This window comes from Geotrypetes seraphini, chromosome 6, assembly GCF_902459505.1.
Source record: "Geotrypetes seraphini chromosome 6, aGeoSer1.1, whole genome shotgun sequence".
NCBI lineage: Eukaryota > Metazoa > Chordata > Amphibia > Gymnophiona > Dermophiidae > Geotrypetes > Geotrypetes seraphini.
The window spans coordinates 38,234,749-38,249,250 of record NC_047089.1 but is presented as its reverse complement, the minus strand read 5'-3'; the positions used below and the strand labels follow the sequence as shown (position 1 = coordinate 38,249,250).

Genomic DNA, 14,502 nt, shown 5'->3' with positions numbered 1-14,502 from the left:
GCCACACTCACAGAACACAAGAGAAACAGACTGAGGAGTACAGTGGATGAATGATTGGAAAATTCTACATTTAACACACACATACCTGTAATACTTTGCAGCTCACTAACTTCATTTATATCATTCATGTCTTGAGCAGAATTATCATCAAATAGGTCCATGGTTATGGCATCCTCCTCCTCCTCCATTCTGTTATCTTCAGGGTCATCTCCCATATTTATTTCAACTGCATCACTTGGAGTTCTGGTGCAGGCTACCTTTAATACGTAATTAAGACCGAGAACAAATCTCAATCATTCATTTGTGAGACCCCATTTATTTCTCTTATTTCCTAACTGGAGCCTTTACAATTTACCTCTGTGATGAAATGTAACATTAAAAAAATAGTTGTATTGACAAATAAATTACATAAAGGAAACATTAGTCTACACTCAACCTTCAAACTACCTAGTTGACATTTGTTTATGTTTATTTAAAAGGCTTGATATACCACCCAGCCTTCTTGTATCAGTGTGGTTTACAAAAAAAAAAAAAATATTCACATTAAAAGAAAATAACTCCTTTATTAACAAAAAAACCTACTACATGCCAAGAATCCATCCACTCAACACAATAGAACCTTGATTAAACAGATATTATAGACATGGATATTTTCCCTGCAATCTGAGGTTCTACAATTAAAGGTTGAACCGTCATATACAAAACACACTTACACATTTGTCTCCTGCAGATAAAGCTATAAAATGAATTTGCTTATAAAAGACTATAAAATAATTAAAAGTACTGAGCCACATGAAGAAGATCTGGTGCGAGTTTCCTCTTTTTAAAAATGAGGATTTTTCTGTTTATTGATTTTTCCAACTAGAAAATCACCAATTTGCATAACAAGCATCTTATGGGCTTGGAAGAACACTTTAAAATCATATGTAATTATCACTTTTTTATGGAAGTCATCTTTACAGTTCACCTTGAATTTACAATATTGCGCAAAGGCTGCTAATTAAACACATAGCTTTGAAATTACAAAATAAAACATACTTACTAAATGCTTACAAATTTCAGCAAGTTCATTCACCATTCTCGATGTCAGCAGGCACAGAAATAAATCTGAACTGATCCTGCTTAAACTGTTCTGTGTAAAAAAATAAAAATAGGGATTGTCTTACCATAAATCATCCATAATTCCTCATACAGTTTGCATCAATTGCTATATATAGGTTATAAAAATGGCAGAGGCTGATTGAGGCATGGGTTTTTGAGGACTTTATTAGATCAGAAGGTGGGTAAATATACAAGATGGAGTGAATGTATAGAGAGGAAGGTATATGCAATTTATTTAAGATCCTTGAAAAATGTTCCAATTAATTAAATTTATGACAAACGACACTTATAATGGATAGAGTTGGTCCTTCCTAATTGCATAGTGGTAATATTCTGCTCCATGTTTTCCAGTTACTTAGTGTTCCTCTTAAGTCAAACTTAGAAGGAATGCACTGATCCTGAATGTACAAGGAAAGGAAACCACCTGCAGACCAATTCTTTTACTCAAAGATCTCTCCAAAATTACAGTATCAGTAGATATTGAACCAAGGATGATAACTGGTGATATGGTAAGCAAAATCATTTACTTTCATGCATATCAAGCAGCCACAATGGGAATCAGCAAATTGGCATAAATTGTACCCCAATATTTTCTGGGGTATTAATGTCATTTTTGTTACAGCAAGGGCCATAACTCGTATTCTGCTGCTTCTCATCTTGTTACTGCAATCTCTTCTGATGAAGGGAGAGCCTTTAATGTCCTTCCTAATGAAAGTTGCAGGCTGCATTTCAGTCTTTGATGCTCCCACTGCTTGCTATAAGAAAAAATAAGCTTACCATCATCCCCCGAGACATGATACTCTGTGGTTTAGCTCTATCTTCTTCTAAGCATAGTCCTAGAATTTAGGCAGAGCTACATCCAAAATTTTGCGGGTGAATCTAAAACTCCTAGCTAGGACACACCTGAAAGGTATCCAGCATCCACTGTGTCTGAGGGAAAAGGAAGTCCCTGCAGTTTCTGAGAAATAAACCTGTGCTCCCCCTATCACTATGTTTCCAGAGAAACACAAAACTAGGGGAAACTCTCTTTAAATATTAAATTCTAAATAAATGTGTTAGGGTGCACCTGTTTAGGCTTTCATTTATACAGCAGCAGAGCTTCAATTTGCACTTATAATTTTTGCAGGCACCAAGAGAGAATGGTAAACAACTGTTATCTAATAATAATATTGTAGGGTCATGAAATGGTTAACTGTTGTTTAAAATATTGCTCTGGCCTACATAGCTGAAGAAAGAGTACAATCTATTGACTTCATCTGCCTAAAATGTATGTCCCTGCCTTACCACATTGTAAGCTAAATAGATAAGAGTTTGAGCCATGATGTACCCTGCCCTTCTGTACATTTAACATTTAGAACTGTAAGAGTTAGATAAGTGACCTGCTAGTGTGAGCTTAGGACCAATAATAATTGTAGAAAAGTTATAGAAGTAACAAATGAAAATTGTAGTTTTTGCATATATTAGTTTGCAAAAAGGGCATAAAAGTCTGTGTATTTCCTGTTTCTGACACTCTAGTAGGCAGGCTATTAACTGCACTAGAGTCCGGTATACCATAATAAATTTCTTGTACTTTCTTCACGCCTCTGACTTTGTGTGTCCAAGTGACCTTTCAATATGAATACACAAAGTTACATGCTGAATTTCAATGTAAATTCCAATATTCTAAGGACTTACTTTGGAATAGCTGTATATGCAGTTTGTACACTGCATTATCAGATTCCTCAGTGAGATGATCTTGGACTCCTCAGTTAGTTTAGTTTTAAGGAAGGAAATACTTTCACCAGCATAATGCATTGCAGACTGAAAAGACATTAACACTTTGTAAATATTTTTCTATTACACATCTGTGTATATTTACATATGCATAATTATATTTACACAGTCATTTGGCACACTAGGCTCCAAAACATTGTGATCAACTTGAAACGCCATCTTCTGATGTCTTTTTTTTTTTCTATTGAAGACAAATACAGTGCTGCTGACATCACTTGGACAGCAGCAAAATCCTGAGATTTATAGAACTATTATGATAATCTATGCCTCCCATATTTTCTAGCAATTGTACCGGCAACATGTTATAGCGAAAAATATTTTAAGTAACTGTTTTACAATAGATTCTGATTTTTAATTAAGTTCTAAGATATTGTAAGACTTTGGGATCTGAGGCTTTTTTCCTCCTTTTATAGGTAATCATCATGGTACAAGACATAATAGTGTGAAAGAATGATATAAGAACATAAGAACATAAGCGTCGCCTCTGCTGAGTCAGAACATGGATCCATCTAGCCCAGCAGTCCGCACCCGCGGCGGCCCCCCAGGTCCATGACCTGTAAGTGATCTTTTACCTAAAACATTTTATTCCCTATTCATTTAATATCCTGTATAGTAACCATATAAAAGAAGTGGGAGGGTATATTAGATTTGAATTAAAGAATATGTGTAGTAGTAGAACCCCACTATTTATCCTTCTCCATTGAGAATATTGAATTTAAATCTATTCTCTGTTTTCTGTCTGTCAACCAATTTTTAATCCATAATAGCCCATTACTAACAACAGCTCTGCAAGTTCATTTTTCAATTCTATCAGCACTTTTGGATGTATACCATCTGGTCCAGACAATTTGCTACTGTTCAATTTGTCAAATTGACCCATTACATCATCCAGTGTTACAGAGATTTATTTGAATTTCTCCAATTCATCACAATTGAATACCATTTCTGGTACTGGTATTTCCCCCACATCTGCTATTCAATGTATTTATAAATGATCTCGAAACGGGGACAAAAAGCAAAGTAACAAAATTTGCAGATGACACCAAGCTATTCAATGGGGCTAGGACTAAAGAGGACTGCGAAGATTTACAAAGGGGCCTAAACAAACTAGGGGAGTGGGCGACAAGATGGCAGATGAAGTTCAATGTAGAGAAATGCAAAGTCTTACATGTAGGAAATAGAAACCCGAGGTACAGCTACACAATGGGAGGACTGTTATTGAGTGAGAGCTCCCAAGAAAGGGACTTGGGGGTAATAGTGGACATGACAATGAAGCCATCGGCACAATGCGCAACGGCTGCTAAGAAATAGAATGCTAGGAATAATCAAGAAGGGTATTACAAGCAGAACGAAAGAAGTTATCCTGCCCTTGTATCGGGCGATGGTGCACCCGCATCTGGAGTACTGCGTCCAATATTGGTTGCCGTACCTAAAGAAGGATATGGCAATACTCGAGAGGGTTCAGAAGAGAGCGACACATTTGATAAAAGGTATGGAAAACCTTTCATTATGCTGAAAGATTAGAGAGACTGGGGCTTTTTTCGCTGGAGAAGCGGAGACTTAGAGGGGATATGATAGAGACTTATAAGATCACGAAGAGCATAGAGAAAGTGGAGAGGGACAGATTCTTCAAACTTTCGACAACTACAAGAACGAGAGGGCATTCAGAACCAATGCTAGGAAGTTCTTCTTCACCCAACGGGTGGTGGACACTTGGAACGCAGGGTACGGTATTGGAATTCAAGAAGGGATTGGACAATTTTCTGAAGGAAAAGGGGATAGAAGGGTATAGATAGAGGGCTAGTATACAGGTCCTGGACCTGATGGGCCGCAGCTTGAACGGACTGCTGGGCATGATGGACCTCAGGTCTGACCCAGCAGAGGCATGGCTTATGTTCTTGGTGAAGAGTGAAGCAAAGAATTAATTTTATCTCTCCGCTATGGCCTTGTCTTCCCTGAGAGCCCCTTTTACCCCATGGTCATCCAGCAGTCCAACTGATTCTCTATATTCCCATCCAATTACGAAGACTTAGAACTCAAAAATTGTATAATTTATTTTATATAGAACTGTGCACTCAGAAAGATCACTATAGGATCATGCTGAGGAGCTTAAAAAAATGTTGATACCTTGGCTTTCTGGAACAGCTCAGATTGACAGGCTTCTTCTTCAGTTAATATTCCAGCACAGCAATAGCACCCAAGAACCCCAGTCAAGAGAGCAGCACATCGCACTAGATTTTCTGCAGAAGAGGTCTTCAATATAAACCAAAAGTACTGGTGAATTCAGTTTTAACAACGGTATGGATCATACATGTCAAGCCCAACAGTTCAATTCTACTTAATACAACAAAATTGCTGACCTGTAACAGGGGTTCTTTGCAGAACATTTAAAAAATGACATAAAGTGGCTTTTGGACGTTTTGTTGAAGTCTTATGCATCATTAGACAATATTTCACAGGAATCCAATGATACGCTTTAAAAAATGGCAAAATATGATTGTACCTATGAGCATTATGTTCTTATATTATGTTCATTAACAACTACCACCATATAGGCGACACCTGCAGGCATAATGGGTACAATAGGTTTTGGGTGACTTTAGTAGCATTCACCATACACTGTAAGGGGGTTATGGTGAGATGTGTACCTGGGACCTTTTATATGAAGTTCACTGCAGTGCCCTCTAGGATGCCCTACTGCTCTGCTGGGAGTGTGAGTGTCTGTGTCATGAAATAGAAACAAAATAAAATGACAAAGGACAAGAAGCTTATATAGTTCTCAAATATCTGCCATAATCATTTAATCAGGTGGAACAGAATTTTGCAATCTATTTGGACTCCCAATTGTCATTTATGAATCAGGATACCCACGATGAATTGTCTCATTGGTATGCAAATCTATCTCATGCATATCCATTGTGGATATCATGAAAGCCAGACTGGCTGGGTGTGCCTTGAGGACAGGGTTGAGAATCACACCTCTACAGGCTGAATGGTGTTACTATCTATCAGCTAAGTGGATTAAAGCAGAATGAAACTCATGTGACTTTATCTAACAGCTCCCATAGAAATTACATTTGCCTAAAACAGAAGTAAATGTGTCCCATACTTTCAGGTAAAAATCAATAGGTATGCCTAAAGTGCCAGTCCCACCCCCCAGGAATATCTTTGCAATTATGGCATAAAAGTAGAATCTATTGGGTCAATATTTAGCCGCTGTAGTCAGCATTTTACTGTTTGCTTGTTTGTTTTAAACAAAGGCAGCAAAAGTTTAAGTTGAAGATAATATTCAGATACCAAGTAGAGCAATTTGAATATTGCCACCGTTTATAAGAATACAATTTAAATTCTACTGCCTACTATTTAAGACTTTATATGGAGACAGTCCAAACTACCTGAATAACCGCCTCATCCACAACACCGCAACCAGACATAGGAAAACTCACACCCCATTCTCATACCCCCCAATTAAGGAGGTCAAACGGAAAAAACTATATGATGGCCTCCTGGCCACTCAAGCAGCCAAACTAGACAACCAAATCGCCAATCTACTGACGGCATCCCTCGACCACAAGACTTTTAGAAAAGAAATAAAGACCATACTCTTCAAGAAAACTCTGAAAAAAAGAAATAATACCGCAAGTCTCAAACTCCACCTCTCACTAAAGCCAACTACCCCAAACAAATAACCTTACCCATTTCTTACTCTTTTTGAAAATGACCAATTTTTTTTTTTTTTTGTAAGTTCTTGTTTTAATACATCTTGGATAATTCTTTTGTAATCCGCCTTGAACTGCAAGGTAATAGCGGAATAGAAATCCCTAATGTAATGTAATGTTTATTTGCTTGGTCAAACTTATGCAGGTAGTTAAACCAAACTATCACTGCTATCTGAAAAACTTCCACCTCCATCCCAGTACAATCGGGACAGCACAAAGATGACCTGTAAGTATATTCAGTAGTGCTATCTTAGCCACAGATAAGACATTATCTGCAGTTATTCAGAGAAATAGCTTTGAATATCATACCCTGTGTTTTATAAGCACCTACTGTTAGAACATTAACCAGGAATACACACATATAGGTGCCTACTTGAGCATTTAATATACTGTTCTACAAGCTCAAATCACTTTTATAAGCCTTTTGAAAGATAAACCACTATATATGAAGACAAAAAAAGAAATTAATGGCAGTATAGCAAAATGTAATACACTAGAAACTATTTGCTTCTTACCTCACATGAGTAGCTATTGAGAAGCTGCTTTGAGATTTCTAAGAGAGCATTGTCCAGCTTTTCTTTGAAGTTCTGGTTTACAGTCAGAGAGGGAGGAGTCAATTTTCTATCTGTGATTTTTACTGCCAGACTATTGCTGAGAGTTACTTCATCAAATTCTGTCAGAAGGTAGATCTCTTCATTTTCTGAAAGCCAGATATTTTCTCTGCTTTTCTTATCCTGGACACTTAAATGAAACATACATTCTCAAACACAGCAGAAGCTATGTCTTATTAGACATCTAATAACACTGAAATAATAATCCCTGGTCCAGACTAACAATATTGCTTTATGAATAGGTTTCTTTAGTAGTTTGTGTGTCTAAATGCTTTGAAAATGAGCCCTTTAGTATATTTTATACAGCATTTGTCATCATATATTCCTAAAAGGCATTTGCTATTGTCACAGCAGGGCCATTAATGTGAACACTCAAGATGCATCTTTAGAGAATAAGAGAAACAGACAAAGAAATAATTAATAATAATAATAACAGTTTTTTATATACCGCAGGACCGTGAAGTTCTATGCAGCTTACAAAGATTAAAAGAAGGTACAAACTGAATGAACTTAACAGAGGTGAAAGATAGTGGTTAACAGTTCAAGGGAACCGTTATTGAAGAGAAAGAATTGAATGGGTCAGCTGTCTAGATACTTCAGGAACAGATATATGTTTTTAGGCGTTTCCTAAATTCCCCATAAGTGGAAGGTGTGAGCAATTGTTCTAGATCTTTACTCCATAATGCGGCTTGGTTTAAAAAAAAAAAAATTTTTTTTATATATCCGTCTATGTTTAGAAAATATTTATATGAACAAAAAACAATAAGACCCTTTAACTAAGTGGCAGTAAGCACTAATACATTTTTTCACTCAGAGAATAGTTAACCTCTGGAACGCATTTGCCAGAGGTTATGGTAAGAGCGGCTAGAATAGCTGGTTTTAAGAAAGGTTTGGACAATTTCCTGAAGGAAAAATCCATAGTCTGTTATTGAGAAAGACATGGGGAAGCCACTGCTTGCCCTGGATCAATAGCATGGAATGTTGCACTATTTGGGGTTCTGGAATCTTGCTTACTCTGAGATAATGGAATTTTGCTACTCTTTGGGTTTTGGCCAGGTACTAGTGACCTGGATTGGCCACCATGAGAACGGGCTACTGACCCAGTAAGGCATGTTCTTATGTACCACCACTTAAAAATGGTACTACTGGGCCACACTCAGGAGCCATACATTAACCCTGGGCTAGGTGTGTGCCACACTCAGGAGCCATACATTAACCCTGGGCTTGGTGTGTGCCACCCACAAACTAAGAGATACATTTTATTCTTTAGCATGGGGGCATATTTGGGGGTGGAAAGTAGGCGTGCTCTGCACTAATTGGTTAGCGTTGGGCATCGGCCATGTTGACCAATTAGCACAGGATTAGCATGAGAGTCCTTACTGCCTACAAAACTGGTGATAGTAAGGGTTCATGCATTAATTTCAAAATTAGAGTGTGGCCATTAGTTGCGGTCATTTTAGATACACACTAAAAAGTGGCCTCAGAATGTGTGTTACCCACATGCTACAAATAGCGCAGACCACGTTTTAGCAAAGTTTAGTAAAAGGACCACAAGTTTGCAAATTATTTTTCTCTCAAATATAACCACAGTTACATTAACGGGTGCTAGAATATGTGTGTGTGTGTGTCTGTATTTATTTCTTTCTCTCTCTCTCCTTAGCCTATTTCTGTATTTCTTTCTTTTTCTTCGGCTGTCCACCACCACCCTTTGCCTGCTCCCCCTGTCCATTCTCCCTTCCTTTTTCTTCCTCTGTATCCACTACCACCCCTTCACTGCTCCCCTTATCCAGCAGCAGCCCTTCTCCCTTTGTTTTAACTCCCCCCTGTCCAGCAGCACCTCTTTCCTGCTCCCCTTGTCCAGCAGTAGGCCTCCCTTCCTTTTTCTGCCGCCCCTGTCCATCAGCACCTCTTTTCTACTCCCCCTGTCCAGCAGTAGTCCTCCCTTTTTTTACCCCCCATCCATCAGCACCTCTTCCCCTGTCCAGCAGCACCTCTTTTCTACTTTCCCTGTCCAGCAGTAGGCCTCCCTTCCTTTTTTTGCCCCACCCCCGTCCACCAGCACCTCTTCCCCTGTCCATCAACAACCCTTACCTCCACCAACATCTGCCTGAAGCCGACACCGACAACTCTGCCCTCCACCAATATCCGCCTGAAGCTCCCGTGGCCTGCAGGCACCGACAGACTCTGCGGTCTGCTCTGACTCCCTCCTTGCCGTTCTACCCCCCCCCCCCCCGGGGACGCTTGGTGTGTTTCGGCAGCCTCCTGTATGCGGGCCGCCCGCCCGTGGTCCCCGGCCCATTCGAGAGAGGAGCCGCGGTGGGCGGGTGAGCAGGCAAGAGGGAAGATGCTGGCAGGTGCGCCTGTGCCCCCCCCTCCGAATCAGTGGCAGCAGTGAGGCGGCAAGGGGGGAGTTGCTCCGTGTTCTGGCCTGCCTCCGTGTTCGAAAATCGAATTCGGCACGGAGGCACACCTCACGGCGCCAGGAATCACAAAGTTTCAAGAGTGCATGCGTGCTCTAGGGTTTTATTATTATAGATAACGAGTAACACTCTGGACTTACCACTCAGTCATGTTTTGAAAAAACCTCATTGCATTGTTACAATCCTTTATAGCTAGACTCACAAGAATCTTCTGTATAAGCAAATGGGGAAAATCCCTGTAATGAAAGGCAAAGGTGCTTCAGATCAGCAAGAATGTCATGCAAAAATCAGTGTAAAGTCTCAATGAAGCGTCATGTAGAGTTTTAATTTACTTGCCCTAAGACAGATATAACAACGTGAAGAGCAATAAACTCAAAAGACATAAGAATGAACAGCATAAAATGTAAGGGCAGCAAAGCATGATTATGAGAACAATCTGTAAAATAAACAAAACGGCCGATTTTACATTTGGCACTATAAAGAAAAAAAAAAAGAGTTCCTATTTTGAAGGGAAATATTTGTTTCTATCAGAGAGTTATTTTCTTCTTGAGACAACAGGCTCATAGAATCTATTGATTATTAATATAGGGTAAGTAGTAAAAATGGACATATTTAAGAGAAAACGGGGTAGCATACTAAGAAGGAAAAATCAGATCTTACCTGATAGTTTTCTTTCCATTAGTCCTTTACATATTGTCCATCTCGCCTGCTGTTTATCCTTCTGCCTAGTCTCCCCAGCTACCTTCTTGCTGATAGGTGAGTTGTTAAGAGGGTTTGTTTCAATTCTACTTCTTTCTCCACTACTGTTGCTCTTTTTCCTGTTGGTTTTGATTTTGGTGGTGGGTGAGTTCTGGAGTGCATCTGCTTCCATTTAGCTCCTCTGCCTTCTAGTTTAAATGCCTAGAAATGTATTGCCTGTATTTCTCACTAAGGATCCTTCTTCCTGTGCCTTTTATTTGTCCATATATTGCCCATCCTATATATATTTAAAGCCTTATTTCTGGTACCAGGTTTTCAGCCATCTATTGGACTTCTCTGTTTTCATAGTGTTTCCTCACACTTTCCATAGGCAGGAAGTATTTCAGACAAAGTCTGTGTTCTTATCAAGGACCTCAACCCTTCCCCCAGCTTCTAGAAAGCTCTCTGTACTACAGGCATGCCATGCCTGGCCATGTCATTTATTCCTTTGTGCATTACAACATCAACTTTAGAATATTTATACTCTTTGCTAAATCCACTCAGTATCTGGTTTGTATTTTTTCTAGCCAAGTAGTCTGTAAAGCATAGCACTTTGCTGGGACCCATGGAGTCTGCTTCCAATTTAATGTCTCCCCTAGCAGCAACACCTAATAAAGGCTGTGTGTTTAATCTTGGAACTGAAACTCAACTTGTCTCTCTTCAATATCCGTTACCAAGAATATATCTCTAAGTGTTCCATTAATTCTACTTTCACTTCAGATATTCATAACGTTTGTTAATGGACCTCAGAACCACCCACCTCCCACCATTATTAGTTAAATTCTAAACGGGGAGCTCTTGGGTGTATATCTCCTCACTGGTCCCAACAAATTTTAAATATTTAATAAAATTTTTTTTAACTTTCTGTGCTTTAATCGTATTATTTAAGTATGTACTTATCTTATCAAGTAATACAGTGGTAGGACCCGACATGTTTCGCTTCCGCTTCGTCAAGGATCCATGCGTAACTGCTAACATCCAACCCGCTCTAAATTTAATGTGCAAGATCTTGGGTAGGGGTGCACCAGAATGCCCTCCGACCGCAAGGCCACCGCGATGAGCACCATCACCTTGGTGAACATCCGGGGAGCCTTGGCCAGGCCAAAGGGAAGTGCACAGAACTGATAGCACTGACCCAACATTGCAAAGAGAAGGAAGCGCTGATGAGAGGCCCGAATGGGAACATGCAAGTAGGCCTCTGTCAGATCGAGAGAAGTGAGAAATTCCCCCGGCTGAACCGTCAGAATGACAGACCACAGTGTTTCCATGCGAAAAGAGGGAATCTTGAGAGCCCTGTTGACCCCCATCAAATCCTTCTTGGGCACCACAAAGTAAATGGAGTACCTGCCGGTGCCACACTCCTGAGGGGGCACTGGAACAACTGCTTTGAGATCTAGCAAGCGCTGAAGGGTCTGGTGAAAGGCCTATGTCTTTCAAGTCGCCTGACATGGAGAGGCTAGGAAAAGATCTAGCAGAGAGCGGGCAAACTCCAGGGCATAGCCTTCCCGCACCACCTCCAGGACCCACTGAACGGACATGATCTCGGCCCACTTGGGAAAAAAAATTGCGCAGCCGGGCCCCCACCAGAACCAAAGAGGGCTCCGGCAAGGCGTCACTGTGCAGGACGGAGGGATTCCCAGCCCTCCAAAAGGGCTGCATGCGCTGATAAAACCGACCCCTGGAAAACCCTGGAGCTTGGAAAGAAGCAGCCCCATGCCCAGGGCGATACTTGTGGAACTCCCGCAAATGCCCTGGGCAGTGCCACCTCTAGACGCCGGGCGGGCACAGTCCTCAGGCAGACGAGGCACCTTAGAGTCCGTCAGAGTCTGAAGCAACTTATCTAAGTCCTCACCAAACAAAAAGACCCCCGAAAGGGAAATTTAGTAAGCTTAGCTTTGGATGCTGCATCCGCCGCGAAGCCACAAAATACGCCTCGTGGCCACGCCAAAGGCCATAGACTTAGCCGAGATCCGCAGCAAGTCATAAAGAGCATTCGAGAGGAATGAGGCAGTCATCTCAATCTTTGCCACCTCCTGATCCACCAAGGACCAGTCATCAGAGTCCCAATCCAGGAAACGCTCAGCCCACCGAAACACGGCGAGAGCCACCAGCCCCCCCACAAATAGCCGCCTGGACCTCAAAAGCAGAGACCTGAAAATTCTGCTTAAGAATGGTCTCCAACTTGCGCTCCTCAGAGTCCCGCAAGGCAGAACCGCACTCAACAGGCAAGGTATGCTGCTTAGAAATCGCCGAGACCACCGCGTCAACCACTGGCGACTTTAACACAGCCCGATCCCCCTCCGGGATGGGATACAAACAAGCCATGGCGCGCGCCAAACGAAACGGCGCCTCCGCCGTTTTCCACTGTGCCAGTACAATATCCCGAATTTCCTGATGCATAGGAAAAGAGCGGGAAACGGTATGGAACCCCCTAAGCAGAGGGTCCCCCACACACGGAGTCTCCGGTGGCGCATCCTCAAAACGCAACACCGATGAAACCTGTTGAATCAGGTCCGGTAGCTCATCCCTCTGAAAAAGGCGCACCACAGACGCCTCTTCGCCGGAGGACAGGAAACCCGACAACCCGCCGCCAGCGGCCGTCCCCTCGAGAGGGTCCTGGAAATCCTCAAAAGGGTCCAGGTCCTCATCCAGGCCGACACGCTTCTCAGACCATAAATCCTCACCCCAAGACACCCACGGGCGCTTGGACGAGGGCAGAGGAGGAGAGGACGCCACAGCAGATGAGGGAGGAAAAGCCACAGGGGGCGCGGAGGAAACCCCACTCGCCAAAACCCCCTGGGTGCATCCATGACCCCCAGCCACCTGAAAATAGGCTCTGCATAAAGAAAAAATGAAATCAGGGAAAAAAAACCCCAGGGGTCTCAAGGGACTCCCTGCCACAGCAGGAGACCCAGCAGTAACCTGCCTCTGTTTTTCTAATACAGGGGGAAGGTCACCCGAGGTTGCAGACAAAATGGAGGGGCCAGACTGAGAAAATGGCAACTTCCCCGCCAAAAATGCTCCCTCCATAGCCTGTAGCGGCTGAGAAGCCTGAACAGTCCCAGCCGCTAAAACAGGCAAGTCGGCATCAGCTGTCAAAAAATCAGCTGAGAGGAAATCCCTTGCAACCCGACCGTCCACAGCTCGGGGAATCCCTCCATGGGCGGTTGGGGAAGACCGGGCTTCCCCACTGCTCCCAGCCGACTTGCGAGGTACCATCAGTGGGGAGCTCTGGGCGCCTGCAGCCGCTGCCAACGAAGCTCCTCCACCGCACCGGCCTGAACACCGCTTGCACAGGCCAGCCGCGAGTGCCTCGCGTCTGGAGCACTTTTTCCCTTTTGAAGTGCTCATTGCTCCATACCCGACCTAGCTAGAAATAAAGTGCCGGTTAGATGAAAAAATACAGTAAAATATAGTTTTCTTAAAGGGAAACAACCTCAGGATTTTTTTTTTTTTCAGAATAGACTCCACAGGCTCGCAAAGCAATATGCCTTGCTTGATTTAGAGGGCAAGGCTTATTGCTGAGGCTCCTCTAAAAAAATGTGGGGAGGTGGAGGAATTGGGGGGAGGGACCCCGCTCGAGACCTGCCGGGTTTGACACCCCTGAGGTCGGACGGACCCCCAAACAGGGCCCACCCAAGCTCTGTCCGGCCAAAAACAGGGACTAGAAAACCCCCTAAACAAATTCCAACAGCCCTACCAAGGGAGATGGGTACAGCTCACTCAACACTTGCTGGAGACTGAAAGAAGACTGATATAAATAGAGAAGGGAATATATTATACTAGTCTTTAAGCTCGTTACATTAATGGGTGCTAGAATAGATATATCTGTCTGTCTGTGTTTCTTTATCTCTCACTCCTTGGCTGCTGTCTGTATCCTTCTGTCTTCCCCCCCACCCCGAGCAAAGCTATCTGCCCCCAGCACACACCTCCCCCCAAAGCAGCCCCCTTTCCCTCTTCCTGTCTCTCCATGGCCCTCTTCTGTCTTCCCCCCATAGCAAAGCTGTTTGCCCCAAGCACACCCCTCCCCCCAAAGCAGCCCCCTTTCCCTCTCCCTGTCTCTCCATGGCCTCTTCTGTCTTCCCCCCAAAGCAAAGCTGTCTGTCCCCAGCACACCTCCCCCCCAAAGCAGCCCCCTTT

At 42.5% G+C, this 14,502-nt stretch overlaps 1 protein-coding gene across 6 annotated transcripts in view; it reads right to left on the bottom strand.

Annotated features, from left to right (window-relative positions):
* Positions 1–14,502, bottom strand: part of ATM (ATM serine/threonine kinase) — a 191,004-nt gene that overhangs the window by 128,475 nt on the left and 48,027 nt on the right. For all 6 annotated transcript variants that reach the window (XM_033947802.1, XM_033947805.1, XM_033947806.1 and 3 more), the window contains 6 exons: positions 9,765–9,860; positions 7,109–7,334; positions 5,002–5,127; positions 2,776–2,901; positions 1,043–1,132; positions 86–257 (listed from right to left, as the gene is read on the bottom strand). In XM_033947802.1, the coding sequence (XP_033803693.1) occupies positions 86–257; positions 1,043–1,132; positions 2,776–2,901; positions 5,002–5,127; positions 7,109–7,334; positions 9,765–9,860 (836 nt within the window). The remainder of the gene's footprint in view (positions 1–85; positions 258–1,042; positions 1,133–2,775; positions 2,902–5,001; positions 5,128–7,108; positions 7,335–9,764; positions 9,861–14,502) is intronic.